Source organism: Aplidium turbinatum, chromosome 11 (assembly GCF_918807975.1).
Source record: "Aplidium turbinatum chromosome 11, kaAplTurb1.1, whole genome shotgun sequence".
NCBI lineage: Eukaryota > Metazoa > Chordata > Ascidiacea > Aplousobranchia > Polyclinidae > Aplidium > Aplidium turbinatum.
In genome coordinates, this window is record NC_137482.1 from 5,135,152 (window position 1) to 5,149,820 (window position 14,669).

At 36.2% G+C, this 14,669-nt stretch overlaps 2 protein-coding genes across 2 annotated transcripts; both read left to right on the top strand.

The window, feature by feature from the left end:
* The first annotated feature begins 210 nt into the window (after positions 1-210).
* Positions 211-2,343, top strand: LOC145779750 (4-galactosyl-N-acetylglucosaminide 3-alpha-L-fucosyltransferase FUT6-like). Its single transcript, XM_082591390.1, has 2 exons — positions 211-620; positions 1,506-2,343. Exons 1-2 carry the CDS (start codon positions 211-213, stop codon positions 2,341-2,343), a joined length of 1,248 nt encoding a protein of 415 aa, XP_082447516.1.
* Positions 2,344-10,784: 8,441 nt separating this feature from the next.
* Positions 10,785-14,269, top strand: LOC145779751 (4-galactosyl-N-acetylglucosaminide 3-alpha-L-fucosyltransferase FUT6-like). Its single transcript, XM_082591391.1, has 2 exons — positions 10,785-11,302; positions 12,561-14,269. Exons 1-2 carry the CDS (start codon positions 10,785-10,787, stop codon positions 13,396-13,398), a joined length of 1,356 nt encoding a protein of 451 aa, XP_082447517.1. The 3' UTR covers positions 13,399-14,269.
* The last annotated feature ends 400 nt before the right edge of the window (positions 14,270-14,669 follow it).

Consider the following 14,669-nt stretch of genomic DNA (forward strand, 5'->3'; position numbering starts at 1 on the left):
TTAGTGTTTACCTATTTTACTGATACTACACATTTTGCGGCTCACCGGTATTTTTAGTTTTCGGCAAATGACTCTTTCATGAAACAAGTCTGCCCACCCCTGGTATATACCGAATATGTAATTTTTGCAGGTTCAATCACAAAAAATAGTCTTGTCATGATAACTGGTAGATACTGCTTTCGAGTTGTCAAATTGGTCATGTTTTGCACAATGGCTGCTTCCATCTCTTTTAATTTTCTTCTCAATGTCGACGAAAGCCAAATAAAACCAACAAAGTCACAAGAAAATATTCTTGCTCAAAATTTAGCACCAAGAATAATGGAGCCCCCACAACGCCCAAACAAATTGGAAAGATACCTGAAATCCAAGCAGAGGAAAAATGATTTGAAAACTTTCAACGACATGATATTTGAAGAGAAGGACATGGTTGATGAACTTGGAAAGTCATACAAAATCGTTATTTGGTCCGGTGCTTCCGGAAAACCAGGGTACATTGCTAATCCACAAGAATGTCTCGGCAATGTTAGCTGTGAAACAATCTTTTCGTCTAAGTTAACCAAAGAAGCTCATGCTGTTGTCTTCAAGCACGACCATCTAAATTTCAACTTCCCTACGGAAAGGTACGTAACTGGCATTTGTCACTATATTTCTTGTAAAACAATAATTCTCAAACCATTGTCGGCGACTCATGTTTAGGCCATAGAGGAGTTGAATTGGGGCCACAACTTGATTGGAAGGTAATTACAGAGAAGCTAAAATGGAAAAAAGATAACTTGTTTTAAAAGATTGCATGTTTTTGCTTCACGAGCGCTTCATTGCCTCCACATGATTAAAGTAAGTGAGCGACCAGGACTATGACCTGATAATTGGATGAGGATAGAAGGACAGGATTTTCCCAACGGTGTTGATGTTAAGTTTACGATTCTTTTCCCGAAAGTTACCAACACTCTTTTGGTTTCTCTGTTGCAATCTCAAGTTTTGAAGATATGTCCAAAGGGTCGAGATATCCTGGTCTATAAATCCTTTGTACAGTTTCCCAATGTTTCGATGGGTGTAGAATTGTCAAATCATTGGTGAAAGTGTAGGCTACTTTACGGATGCAATACTTTGGTACCATGATTAGAAAACCGTGTTGTAGATGGTGAAAAGAAGGGGAAGCAAAATAAGAACCTAAAAGGCGTCATTTAAGCTGTCGTTACCTGCTTATTTTACTTAACCTGCTTACTTTACTACTTCTGGCGGGGATAAAACTTCTGTCGCTCTAGTAAAATTTCTGTTGTAAAATTACGTGTGTGGTAACGAAAAATACTTATCGTAATAATTATATTAGATAGAACGCATTCTGTTAGTAATATGGCAAAAGTAGATCATAATGTGACATAGGCTACAAGTTTTAATTAAAACGAGTGAAGTAAAAACTCGTTTCAATTTGCGAGTTTTCAGCACAATAAATATTAAATATTACTTGCAGCATTCCATTTAATTTTAATACTTTTGATTTTCAGATATCCGGAACAATTGTACGCTTGGTGGACTCTAGAAAGCCCCCTTCATTCCGTCAGACCACCTCCACATTTAGATGGGACTTTCAATTTGACATTTCATTATAGAACTGATGCAGACGTTTATGCTCCTTATGGAAGTATCAACTTAATATTGAGAGAACTAAAAAAAGCTGGTGAAACAGATCTTGAACTGTTGTTACGAAAAAAACAAAAAAGCAACAAAATGGCAATTTGGGCAGTAAGTAATTGCTACAAAAAAAGAATGGATTATGGAAAGTCGTTGATAGAAGCAGGGTTAGATGTAGACACGTACGGAGCGTGTTTTGAACATCGCCAATTAGGGAGAGGGAGATACAGCGATTCCATGTATGAAGCAATCAGCGAATACAAGTTTTATTTTTCGTTTGAAAATTCAATTACATGCAAAGATTACTTCACAGAAAAGTTTTGGTTTAATGGATTACGATCAGGGGCTGTCCCGATCGTTTGGGGCCCAGACAAAAATGATTTACTTAAAGTGGCTCCAACAAAATCATTTATTCACGCAAATGACTTTTCAAATCCACAAGAACTGGTAACTCATCTTAAGTACTTGGCAAACAATGAAACAGCTTATGCAGAATATCTTCATTGGAGGACTTGGATAAAACATCCTGAGAGGATTGAAACGAGACTTAGAATGGAAAACCGTGATAACGACATGAGAAGTTATTGCAAACTTTGTAGCATCCTTCAAGCTGATGGGAGGAGGAGAAAACTGGGGATTCCCAACCCCCCACGAATAGTCCCCTCCATCAAAGCAGCATGGAAGGATGCAGACGCAAATTGCCACTGGTGAAATTAAGTTGTTATATTGATGATGATGATGTAGACATAAATTCGTTAAATAAGTGTCAATAACTTAAACCTTTTAAATGATTTGACATAGATGTTCTGATCAGTCTACTGTAGTAATAGGCTAAGTATTGCAATGACAGGCTTGTTAGTTTGCTTTTTTACCTCGTCGACTATTTATTATAATTTGAATCAAACTGTAACAATTTTATAACCAAAAGTTTTTGCTGATACAAAGTGATTTGATTGAGTGTCTGAAGTTGTTCATGTTCATGACAAAAGATATGATAATGTGTATTATCATGCAAAGTATGCTTTTGAACAAAAAAATTAAATTGCAGTACCACATAAACAAAGTAATGGGATTGAATAATATGATGATGGTGATGATGGCGTATAAGTGATCTTTCCATGATGTATAAACGTTATAACCAAATCTATGAGACCGGAGTGACGAAAAGACACAACTCCAGGCCTAAAAATCCGCTGTACGCCATATAGGGCATCATTTCAATGCAACGTCTATTAAATTACGTTGATATTTTGCTTTGTAATGTTGTTTAGACGCGTTTCTTGATATTGTCACGTTGCCTTTGTCTTACTCATCGCTACATTTGTTTTATGATTGCAGTCTTGCAAAATATTGCAACAGAATAGCCGTAATAGCTTGTAAATTGTTAGAATTGTATGGTTCAAAATAGTGTTATTCAACCTCATTCATTCAGTATCTATTACATCTATTTAAAATGTTTTAAATGAGATTTTACAAATCACTTAATTTTCACTTGATTCAATTCAACTCTATGATTTATGGGAAATCGACTTTGATTTACAACGAGATAATCTTCTGTAAATCTTATTCAAATAGAATACTATTTCAATAGAACACTTTACTTGAATAATATTTTGCTTAAAGAAGCTTTGCTGAAGAATTATTGAGATCAATTTCCTAAAAATATGAGCGAAAACACACCTAACTGTATTACAAGATATGCAACCGAGTTACTTATTAATTTATTATCGAGCACCGCTTTTGATTTAATACCTGTTAGAATATACACCTTTTCTTGCGTTTTTTATTGAACTGCTATTATTTTTACTATACATGGAAAGCAATGGATCATTATTCAGCATATTTTATTATGCTTTCGTTTATCATAGAAACTTTAAATTTTCTTGTTCTTAATAATAATAATGTTAATTTTATTTGAAACCCATCGCGATTGCATATTGCATGTTGCAACTGCCAGATGCAAAACAATAGACAGCTAGAAGCAACCAAAGAAGCGTAGCCATCGAATCAGCTGCTTCCTTTTCATCAGACAGGCTTGTTAAGGATTTTAAACACATTCAGTAAGCGCCTTGCCAAGACAAAGTAGCATGCTCTGGAGCGGTGTCGAGTCGATGTCCTTTAAAGAATCGCACAGGCCCTTTTTGTCACTGTGACCCTAAATATTAGAAAGCCTGTCAACATTGAATCAATATGAAAAGAGGAAATCTTTTAGCTGAGAGTGATACCCTGCGTGATGAATTTGCAGGTAAATAAATGATTCGTAGTTGCATGACTACAAAATTGTACGCCTCATACAACATGGACAATCTCTTGGTAAGAGCAAACCAGTCGTAATCATAAACATTGTCAGTTTTACATTTCGTGTTTTCAAATGGAGATTTGTTTAATGCGGCCTTCAACGTTTCAAAATGTTCTTTTGTTTTTATTCTTTGTTTCGACAAAATAACATGTAGCCTACAGATTTTTGCAGACCGATGTAACATACATTATTTAACTATTTATTTATTTCATTCCCGAATTGTCTATTTTGTAAAACGCTTTTGTTTTCTATAGGCCTATTGCGTTAACGCATAGGCCTACCATGGCCACCTGGAGATGCGACCTGATTTGTCACATTTTGCAGATTTTGATTACAGCTACTGCTACTGCTTGACTGACATTTTTTGAGATGTTTTTACTTTTTGCGGTTTCCTAATGACATAAAACTTTTTTGTTGCCATGGGGAAGCAGTAGAAAATGAGAAAACGTAAGTTGAAAAACGCAAAATCAGACTGTTATTGAAAAATTAACAGTCTGGCTAAAATCTTCGAAATCAAATTTTCTTTGTTTTTCAACATGTGAGGATGTTAAAACCTATCGTGTCATCTAGGGAAAACAGTAAAGAAAGCGTAAAAATTTAATTTTTAGAAAAATTTATTTAAACGTTCGCCCAAAGTTAGAAAAACCTGGAAATTTCTGCAAAATGTGACAAATCAGGCCGTATCTTCAGATGGCCATAGGCCTACATTCCATCTCTTTTGCCGATAAAAAACAATTGTGTATTTTGTTTTTGTGGTGGCTATCCGGTGCGCAATCGAATGAATAGTTGTCAGTCGTCACAGCATTTTATTTTGGGCTATCGGCATGTTGTCAAACTTCGTTATTTTGCCTCCTCAAGGGGATTAAAGAAAAGTGATGAATTTAGAAAAGTGATAAATTATTAAACCAGACACGTTGTCAGAACGTGATCTCATCACACCTTACAGTGCAAAATTACCAAGAATGTCTATAAACTCAATCTCTGCTGCAGTTTGCTTTCAGCATTGTACCTAGAAATTTCCAACTGCTTATCAGCTCAGTGTCCGAGTGGTTTCGCCTTCGGCTGGTTCTGGTGCTGGTAGATTTGAGATCGATTCTAGATCCGGTCGAACCGAAGAAACGGTAAAAACGGCACCACTTTTTTCTTGTATAACACAGTGAGAATAAGTCGACTAGCAATAATGTGATGACGGGTAGTAATAGTTTTGCAATTGATTGAGTTTCGCTTTTAGCAGCATGATCGTAGCTTACTTCACAAGGTAGATTTAAACGATCTGTCTTAGCCTGATGCTGCGAGTTTGCTGTGGCAATAGTAAGTTGCGCAAGCTTTCGGAACACAGTTCCCTAGTCATGTGCTATGATGAACATGACTAGGGAATCATAGCACATGATTAGGGAACTGTGTTCCGAAAGCTTGCGCAACTTACTATTGCCACAGCAAACTCGCAGCATCAGGCTAAGACAGATCGTTTAAATCTACCTTGTGAAGTAGTAATAGTTTGATGACAACGTAAACCTGATATAAAATTAAAAATGAGCCCTGTCGCTAAGAGACTTTAGCCGTTGTAGAGCTACAATAAATAAAACCATGGCATTATTATTAATTTCTAACTGAAAGCAAATAACTGTAGATTTCGGTCCACGTAACGCTTTTCAGAGACGCTCTGTTCCAGAGTAGGATCAATTAAATAGTTGTCAGTTTAACTACATTACAATTACAATTAACATTACAATTACAATTAACATTACAATTACAATTAACATTACAATTACAATTAATATTACAATTACAATTAACATTACAATTACAATTAACATTACAATTACAATTAACATTACAATTAACATTACAATTAACATTACAATTAACATTACAATTAACATTACAATTAACATTACAATTACAATTAACATTACAATTACAATTAACATTACAATTACAATTAACATTACAATTACAATTAACATTACAATTACAATTAACATTACAATTACAATTAACATTACAATTACAATTAATTACAATTACATTGTTCTGAAATTTTCAAACAACAATTGTAATTACATTTACTTCCAAATGTAATTGATTACAAGTTTTAATTACAAAATTAAATGTTCCAATATTTATGTTCATCGATAATTTTATAGGGTTTGGTTAAGACAAGTAGAATTGCATTGATAAAGATAATTAATGAAGTTTCAACGCAAAAGTCCCTTTTGAACCCCAACTAAAGACTCGACAAAAGCACTGATATTATGCGTGCAACTTATCAAATGTAATTGTAATTTAAGCCAATTTTTTTGAAAAGATTGTTACAATTACACAACAAAATCTCAATTACATTGTAACTAATCCAACTCTGCTTTGTTTTATGCGGTTAAGCCGTGTTGCCATGAAGTTCTGCGTCCAGTTGATATTAATCACTTCAATCATTTAGTTTCATGAGTTGATTAATTCGCTTTCACAACGACAAAGTTTGAGTTTCCTCAATCGTGTTCATCGAGTTGCGTTTACGTTTTGTTGTAGAAGTGTTGTGACAAGTGAAGTATTTTATTTACCACCATCATCATCATTAAGATCCTTACTCTCGTCGATGATTGGAGGCAATGAAGCGTTGAGTTTTTCTGTTTCGAGATTTTTCTATTTCAATTGTGTAATCAAGTCCTGACCCGTCATTAATATCATTAGTCCAAAATTATTTTATTTATCAGACGCCACTAATTGGAGCACTGCTCTTAAAGTGAGCTACTCAGCTAGGCCGAAGATTGAACTATCGTCTCTTGATCATGCTGTGTCTACATTAGCAAGGCCAGGTGCTCACCAGCTGAGCAATAAAAGTAGGCATAATAACCACAAGCCAACAAAGCTTAGTTACACACAAACTTAACAAACAGCAACCAAGACAGCAGCCTCAAGCCAACAAAAAAACTTGTAAAACAACGAAACTCTGACTCTAACACTATTCGTCATAGCACACGACCAAGGAACTGTGTTGCGAAAGCTGGGGCAAACTGCTACTGCCACAGCAAACTCGCAGCATCCGACTAGAACAAATCGTTAGTATCTACAGTAAGTTTGTGAAGTACAATATACCCAATAGAAGATGAGCGGAAGAAAGCAATATTGAAACTGATACAAAAAGCAGAACAGAGTGCAGAAGCTTTATAATGGATCAAAGTATCATATGCCAAAACCAGTGCTGCTAGTTTTGTGGCAGCTTAAGAGGTTGTTATGCTTGGAAAGCCGTTTCCAGACGGAGATTACGGTATAGCCTGCAGTATATAAGGGAATCGTGTAGAGCAGGGGTTTTTAACCAGGGGGCACGCACCACTAAGGGGTGCGAGACCTGTGTCTAGCCGGTGCGGGGATGCTGAATTATCAAGGTTTGTTATAATATGACGTAAAAAGTTGTTTTAACAGGTTTCAACAAAAATTTCGAACTGTTACGCGACTACTACTTTTCAGCCACTCCTAGGAGGGGGTGCGAGAACTGGTTGGTAATTTCAAGGTGGTGCCGACAAGATAAAAGGTAAAGAACCGCTGGTGTAGAGAATACGTGTACTTTACTGATGTATATTTGCAAAACTACCACAAAATGCGTAGCCTGTTACGTTTTGTGGTTTCTTGCTGGTCATATCTGCTGAAAAACATAGCAGAATGACTCTTTTTGTTTAAAAAAGTTTGGCGATTCCTGTTCTAGTCATAGGAAAAAAATCATTATTTCATAGCTAAACAACAAAACTGCCATTCGATTGTTTTTCCACTGCTTGATTGCAAAAACACATCAAAGCTTTCACAGTTTAAAAAATATAAGTAGCCCATAAACATGTTGTGCGATCGCTTTACGTTTTTAAAATCAATGATCTTGCAAAATGCAAACACAGCGCAAACGTGAACTGAACTTAAATTTGCTAAAAATCACAAATAAAATATTCTTAAAACTCACACGATTCCAACAATAAATTTAAAAAAAACACACTTTGCTAAATACAATGTTAAAATTGACGAAAAAATTTTTAAGTGGGACTCCAACTTATGCTTGAAAAATTTGAAGCTAAATAAACTTTGTCACATCGTTCTTGGATGAAAATCGCTTTAGCTCAAAGCCAGGGTTTGCCATTGACAAAACAAATCTAACAACTGCTTTCAAAGACTATGGTCCTTGTCAAGTTTCAAGACATAGGTTAGTTATGACTACTTCGATCAACTTTTTGTTTTAATGAGATCGGCGACTAATCAAACTTACTGATTACTGGTCTCCCACGGCCGCTTCAAAGTATAGATTTAACCTAAGTAATGATGTACGCATACAAATTGGAATTCTTGCTAGCGAAATCTGACTCTCATTAACAACAATTCAAAACAAAGTGTTTTTAGAAAGTCCGGACCCAGACAGCAAATCCGTCATTTTTTCAATGATCAGTGTAATGATTGATCAGATTTTTTCATTGATCAGTGATGTTTTCATAAATCAGTGTAAAAAACGATTGATTTGCTATCTTGGGATCAACTCGGCAGGTGACTGACGTAGACAGCAAAATCTGTTTTTTTTACATTGATTCAACATCTGCAAACGTCTGCAGACAACGTCTCGAAGTTTCCAAGTCTGCAGACGTTAAATCAATGTAAAAATGGCGGATTTTGCTGCCTGGAGAGTACAAAGTGGGAAACTGGACAAATGCTTGATGTACCGGTACCACTCTCTTGTTGTCATAATCGCCCTCAGGGGTTCACCTTCTTTTCAATACAATATTTGCAGTCGCATATGTGATGCTTATAGTTGATATTTTAATTTTAGTCTGTTACTCTTACAAACCTCAAATAATGCTGTGTTTCTGTTTAGTTATGATCAAGTTTCCACTAGCGTTTAGTTTTGTAAACTTATATTTTAGTTATGAAACCAATACTGGAAAGATTAATGCAGACTGTGCGTTCATGTCCTCACAGCTAGAATTTCAATCAAGTAGCGTAGCATGTTGAAACTATAAAATTAGGTTCATGTGGATCTGATAGTGCACGCAGAAGCAGTTTCAGCAAAGGATAAAATAACCAACAGAAGCAGAAATGCAGATCCCATTAACACAAAAATATTAACTTAACTGATTACAAAATGACTATTTGTGTCGTTGCTTCAGAAGCTCCGAAAAAAGACTAATACAGATACAGCTCTTTTGCATTTGTCAAATGCTGGCATTTGCCCAACAATCTAATATCTTGCAGCACTTACTGCACTAACCTCTTGCTGCACTACAGATACAGACTGGTTTTTTAAACATGATTATTTTCATATCACATACCATTTTTAGCTTAATGAAGATAAGTTTCCCGTTGCAACATTGATATGCTTGATTTTACAAAATTAAGGATATTGTCATTAAAATATAAGAAATGTTCTTTTAAAAAGAATATGCTTTGATGTAATTTATTGGTGGTAGCTTAGATTCCAGCTTTTGGAAACAAAAGAAACTGTCATAGCCTGGAACTGAAGTTCTAAAAAAAGAAAGTGAAGAGCTATGGCTGAGCAGATAAGAAACTGGCTAAAATTCAAAGCACCCTCTGAAGCTAAACTTAATTAATCTAGCACCTCAACCACGTTTCTCGAAGTATATCACATCCAGAAAAAAAGTTGTTTTTTTACATATCCTTTCAACATAGTTGTCGTTTTAATTGTTGTAGGCGTGTCATTTTCGCGCAAAATGAAATGTATAACGACGTCAAACGATGTAACAGGAGCAAGTTTTGCCAGCTGAAGAAACCAATACATCACAAGGCAATGTGGTTCAATATTTCACAGATAAAATGTCTTGTAAAGCGTAGCCGCTACATGCAAGTAACAAAGGAGTTAAAACAATATAGCAAGTTATGAGAATGCGAGAATGTGATACAAGCCAAAAAGATGTAGGACTGCACAGTGCACAGTATGAAAACATGGGCTTCCAGTTCTTGCGCTGAAATCTTTTTAATTGCATTACTATATGTGTTGTGTTGGTCAAAAGTGACCAGCTGAGTTCATTCAGAAAAAAAGAACATTAAGTTGATAGCTTTAGAGTTGACTATGTAATTGTTGATGTTCTGACTAAGAAAGCCGTTTTGCTAGCTCAATCCTGGTGATTTGGTGTGGGCTACTTGCACAGGCTTTGTAGCATACAACTTTTTTGTTATATTCAAGCTTAGCGCTAGGTGGTTGAAAATTTAGATCTATTGAACGGAAAGGTATATAGAAAGTCAACCTTTGTGTCCATCTTCAATAATGTCATCTAAGTGACCCGTCAAAGGCGTAGATGCATAGCCTACTCTCGTGTGGTGTCGACCCGGCGCTTTTTCGAGTTTCGTACATATTTCGTGCAGTTTCGTGCAAAGGCTCTCACCCCTTGTCTATGCGACAATGGCTCATCACATCAGGCTATGAAACCCTTATGCTTGTTTGATGTCATTGTTCAAGACAAGTGAGCTTGTTAGTAGCCGACCAAGAGGCAAAATATTTCAAGAATACAGTAGCATAAGTGCTTGCCAGTGGCGGATCTAAGAAGAAGTGTATTTTGTTGAAATCGCCACCCCCCCAAGGCTATTCGCTGGACCCGCTTCTGGTGCTTGCAGCAAGCTTAAACAACATATTATGTGATTACAGTGTAAAATTCGAAGATAATTAAATAAATAATATGTTTCGAAACCGTTCATCAATGCATAAGACAATGAAGCAGCTAAAGCAATACTTTTTCTATTGTTTTTGGACTCTTAATTAATGGGTTTTTAATTTTCGTATGCCACTTATTTACAGTGATTACTTCAAAAATTGAAAAGTCGATCACTGCTGGAAAAATTAACAATGATTACATTAAGATATTGTACTCGCATGGCTAAGCGTATCATCGGATGGACAATGGTTGTTTTGGTCGGATACAATGCCATTGTGAGTGTCTTTGCTCCTCACGATAAAACCAGACCAACACCAAGATCTATTATCAAAGCTTCAACGCTACCACATGCCAAACTACCACAAGCTCCTAAAGAAAATCATAAACTAATTGAAATACTTAAGAAAAGAGAAGCCTCCTATAGAAGAGAATCAATAGACTCAAAGAAAATTGTTGCAAACATGCGACAATTGCCTTCAATGGAGCAAAGTATAAAGAGAACTGCTCCACTTAATGATAATATCTTTGAAGAGAAGGATATGGTGGATGAATACGGAAAGCCTTATAAGATTGTAATCTGGTTTGGCGGCCGCGGGAAGCCACAATATGTTGCAAATCCAGAAGTCTGTTTCGGAAACATTAGCTGTGAAACTACATTTTCTGCAAAAGGAATACAAGATGCTCATGCAGTTGTTTTCAAGGCCGAATCAGTTTTTCTTTCATTCCCAAAAGAAAGGTATGATAATAATAATAATGCGTATTTTATATCTCGCTATAGCCTATTGATTACAACTGTGGGTTAATGTAATGGATGTGTAGCGGACAGCAGATAACTTAACTTATCCGCTCACCTAGCTATAATACTAAGTCTACAGCGACATTTCGAGCGCAATAATGGGTCAGAAATGATCCGAGAACGAGGTCTGGGCTTCTTTAATACATATATGATTCTATTGTCACCACATAACTTAAAAGATTGCAATCGTCTTTCTACAACAGAACATAATTCAAATCATAAGTTCAACCCAGGAAACTGCACACTGAACGCTGACTGACGGAGCCAGAAGTAATATCGCTACAGTACCAAAATCATATTATAGTTACCTACACCAAAATTATGCCATACTGGGTGCGGCAAAATCAGACTGTGCTCTAATAGCGGCAAAAATCATTTGTACTGATTGCACCAAAATCATACCGTACTCTGACATACTCTCTACACCAAAAATACACCAAGTTGAAGGCCAGAACGCGATATACATAGCCTAGTCGTTGAGACATCCAGCATCTGTAGGCTATAACGTTGAAGAGACAAAAAAAACTACGTATATGTGATTGAAACTTCCGGTTGCAAGAATGCGTTTAGCTTATTGGCATGCAAATTCGTGATTGATAAGTGCCATATGATTAGCCAAAAATGTTTGCTATTTTGTTTTTGTTTTTATAAGGTTAAATGTTGTGTTGTTGCTCTATTATGTCTGTTTATGGTTAAAAAAAAGTAACTTCTCTACTCAAATTGTAATGCTTTATGAGGCAGACTTTTGATGTAGCTTTTATTGTTTCAAAATTTATGTCGACACCGACTGCGACTCCGCACTCGCCAAAAATCTCGCCGAGTCCACGACTCCGAGTCAACAGCCCTGCCCACAACTCCACCAATCAACCGATAAAGCGTTGTGGTGCCGCGGTGTAAATTTAAATGTCTTAGATTAACAATAAGTAGTTAACAATGTTGAAAAGGAGCGATCTTTCTGGCGTCAGCACTACCTGACTACTCACTATAGAACAGCGAGCATTGTGTTTCGCTAACCATACCGGTGTGTAACCATATTCAATTGACTGACAAAAGCAGCGGTTGAGAACTATGTGGCAGGAACTGGTGCGGTACTGATGAGCCCAGCCTCATGGGCGAAACACGTGTCTACCGCTGAGTTACTGCTACACTCAACTGCCGAGAAACACTAGTCAACAATGTTCGTTTATTAATTTTATAGGAAACAGAACCAGCTATACGCGTGGTGGACGGCTGAGAGTTTATTTCACACCCTTGTGCCATTACCAAGGTTGGATGGAGCTTTCAATTTGACGTTTCATTATAGAACTGATGCAGATGTTTACGCACCATATGGGAGCATGAATTTGATACTAACTGAACTGAAAAAAGCTGGCGAAACAGATCTTGAAGTATTATTGGGAAAAAAGCGAAAAAGTAACAAAATGGCTATTTGGGCAGTGAGTAACTGCTACTCAAAAAGAATGGATTATGGAAAGTCGTTAATAAAAGCAGGATTAGATGTAGACACGTATGGTGCATGTTTTGGACATCGGGAATTAGGGAAAGGAAAATCTAGCGATTCCATGTATGAAGCAATCAGCGAATACAAGTTTTATTTTGCATTTGAAAATTCGGTCAACTGCAAAGACTATATCACAGAAAAGTTTTGGTTTAATGGATTGCGATCAGGGGCCGTCCCGATCGTTTGGGGCCCAAATAAAAATGATTTACTTAAAGTGGCTCCAACAAAATCATTTATTCACGCAAATGACTTTTCAAATCCACAAGAACTGGTAATTTATCTCAAGTACTTGGCACGTAATGAAACAGCTTATGCAGAATATCTTCAATGGAGAACTTGGATAAAACATCCTGAGAGGATTGAAACAAGACTTAGAATGGAAAACCGTGATAACGACATGAGAAGTTATTGCAAACTTTGTAGCATCCTTCAAGCTGATGGGAGGAGGAGAAAACTGGGGATTCCCAACCCCCCACGAATAGTCCCTTCCATCAAAGCAGCATGGTTTTCTCGAGATTTAGAGTGCAGAGTTTAGTGTTTTCTACATAAATCAATGTTCAAATGATATTTTTAAACGTTTGTTTTGCTTAAATGAACGAGACGGATTTTTTTGTGTCCATGCTATGTTGGAACGTGAACATGGAGAGTGCGCCATACCATTTTATATCGCTGCTTAATGTTTTGATAAGTTGCCACGTTTGAAATCGAAAGTGTTTGTAATCTATAATTGTAATTCATAACTTTGAAATCCACATTATTTGCAACTGAAACAGTGACTAGCTGCACATGAGTGTACTGCTAAAGATAAACTTTCCTTTAAAGCCACCGAGCAAACTGCAGGGTTTTTTTTAACACTTGAAAAAACAAAATTATAAAACACGTTATGGTTCTCAAACAAAAAGTTAGTATTGGTCAGAGTTTTCGAAAGCATGTGATGCGACACACTGGTGTGCAGTGGGAGCGTAGCAAGTGTGTTCCCAAAAACCTTGTGATTTGGATGTTGCCAAGTTGAGAAGTAGGACACAGATACGAAGTGTCAATTTAGTTTGAAAAAATGCGTAAATCATTTGATCATAAAACTACTTCCAACGGATGTCAAGCCCTGATTAAAGACTATTTGTGCACATGAGTAGACAGTACTGGGTACTCCTTTGACATTATGGTAGGCCTACCAGTAAATGATTTTATTGTATGCATTTATTAAAATAAATCTAACCTTATTCTACAGTATTATGTATCCAAACGTTTGTTTAACGTAGCAGTCGCAATCAAAGAGTTTGTGGGACAACAAAAAACAATAATCTAGAATCCTAGATAGTCAACGTGCTGCAGTAGATTTCGAAATTCTTTGGTGTGCGGAGTTTGAAAATTACTTCTATAAGCGATGCACGATAATTAAGGAACTAATCCTCAAACATTTTTGCAAACCTTTATATTGTATATTTTTTAAATTCGGACTTTTTGAGAAAATTTGTGCTGCAAAATGATTTGAATTTGTTAAAAATAAGAACTTGAGAAAAAGACGGGAATTTGTCACTAAGCTAGGACATAACAATCATCGGAGATGGATCCAAAATACAGAAAATTGGATACTAACACCACAAATTATTTAAAAAGAAGGGGCGATTACTTTAAACCCGTATCAACGTAAAGTCAATCGGGGATCCGCGTAAAGCAGATACAAAAGCATCAAAAATTTGAGAAAAATATGAACACTATAATATAAACGACGACCTTTTAGAGTACATGCATAAAAGTGAGACAAAGTCCAATTTGAAATTCTTTTGTTGCATTTAGTTTTTTACG

Excerpts from the sequence above, each read along its gene's own strand:
- LOC145779751 (XM_082591391.1), top strand. The coding sequence starts at position 10,785 with ATGGCTAAGCGTATCATCGGATGGACAATGGTTGTTTTGGTCGGATAC. Across the intron at positions 11,303-12,560 it reads CTTTCATTCCCAAAAGAAAG|GAAACAGAACCAGCTATACG; the intron begins GTATGATAATAA and ends TTAATTTTATAG.
- LOC145779750 (XM_082591390.1), top strand. The coding sequence starts at position 211 with ATGGCTGCTTCCATCTCTTTTAATTTTCTTCTCAATGTCGACGAAAGC. Across the intron at positions 621-1,505 it reads TTCAACTTCCCTACGGAAAG|ATATCCGGAACAATTGTACG; the intron begins GTACGTAACTGG and ends TTTGATTTTCAG.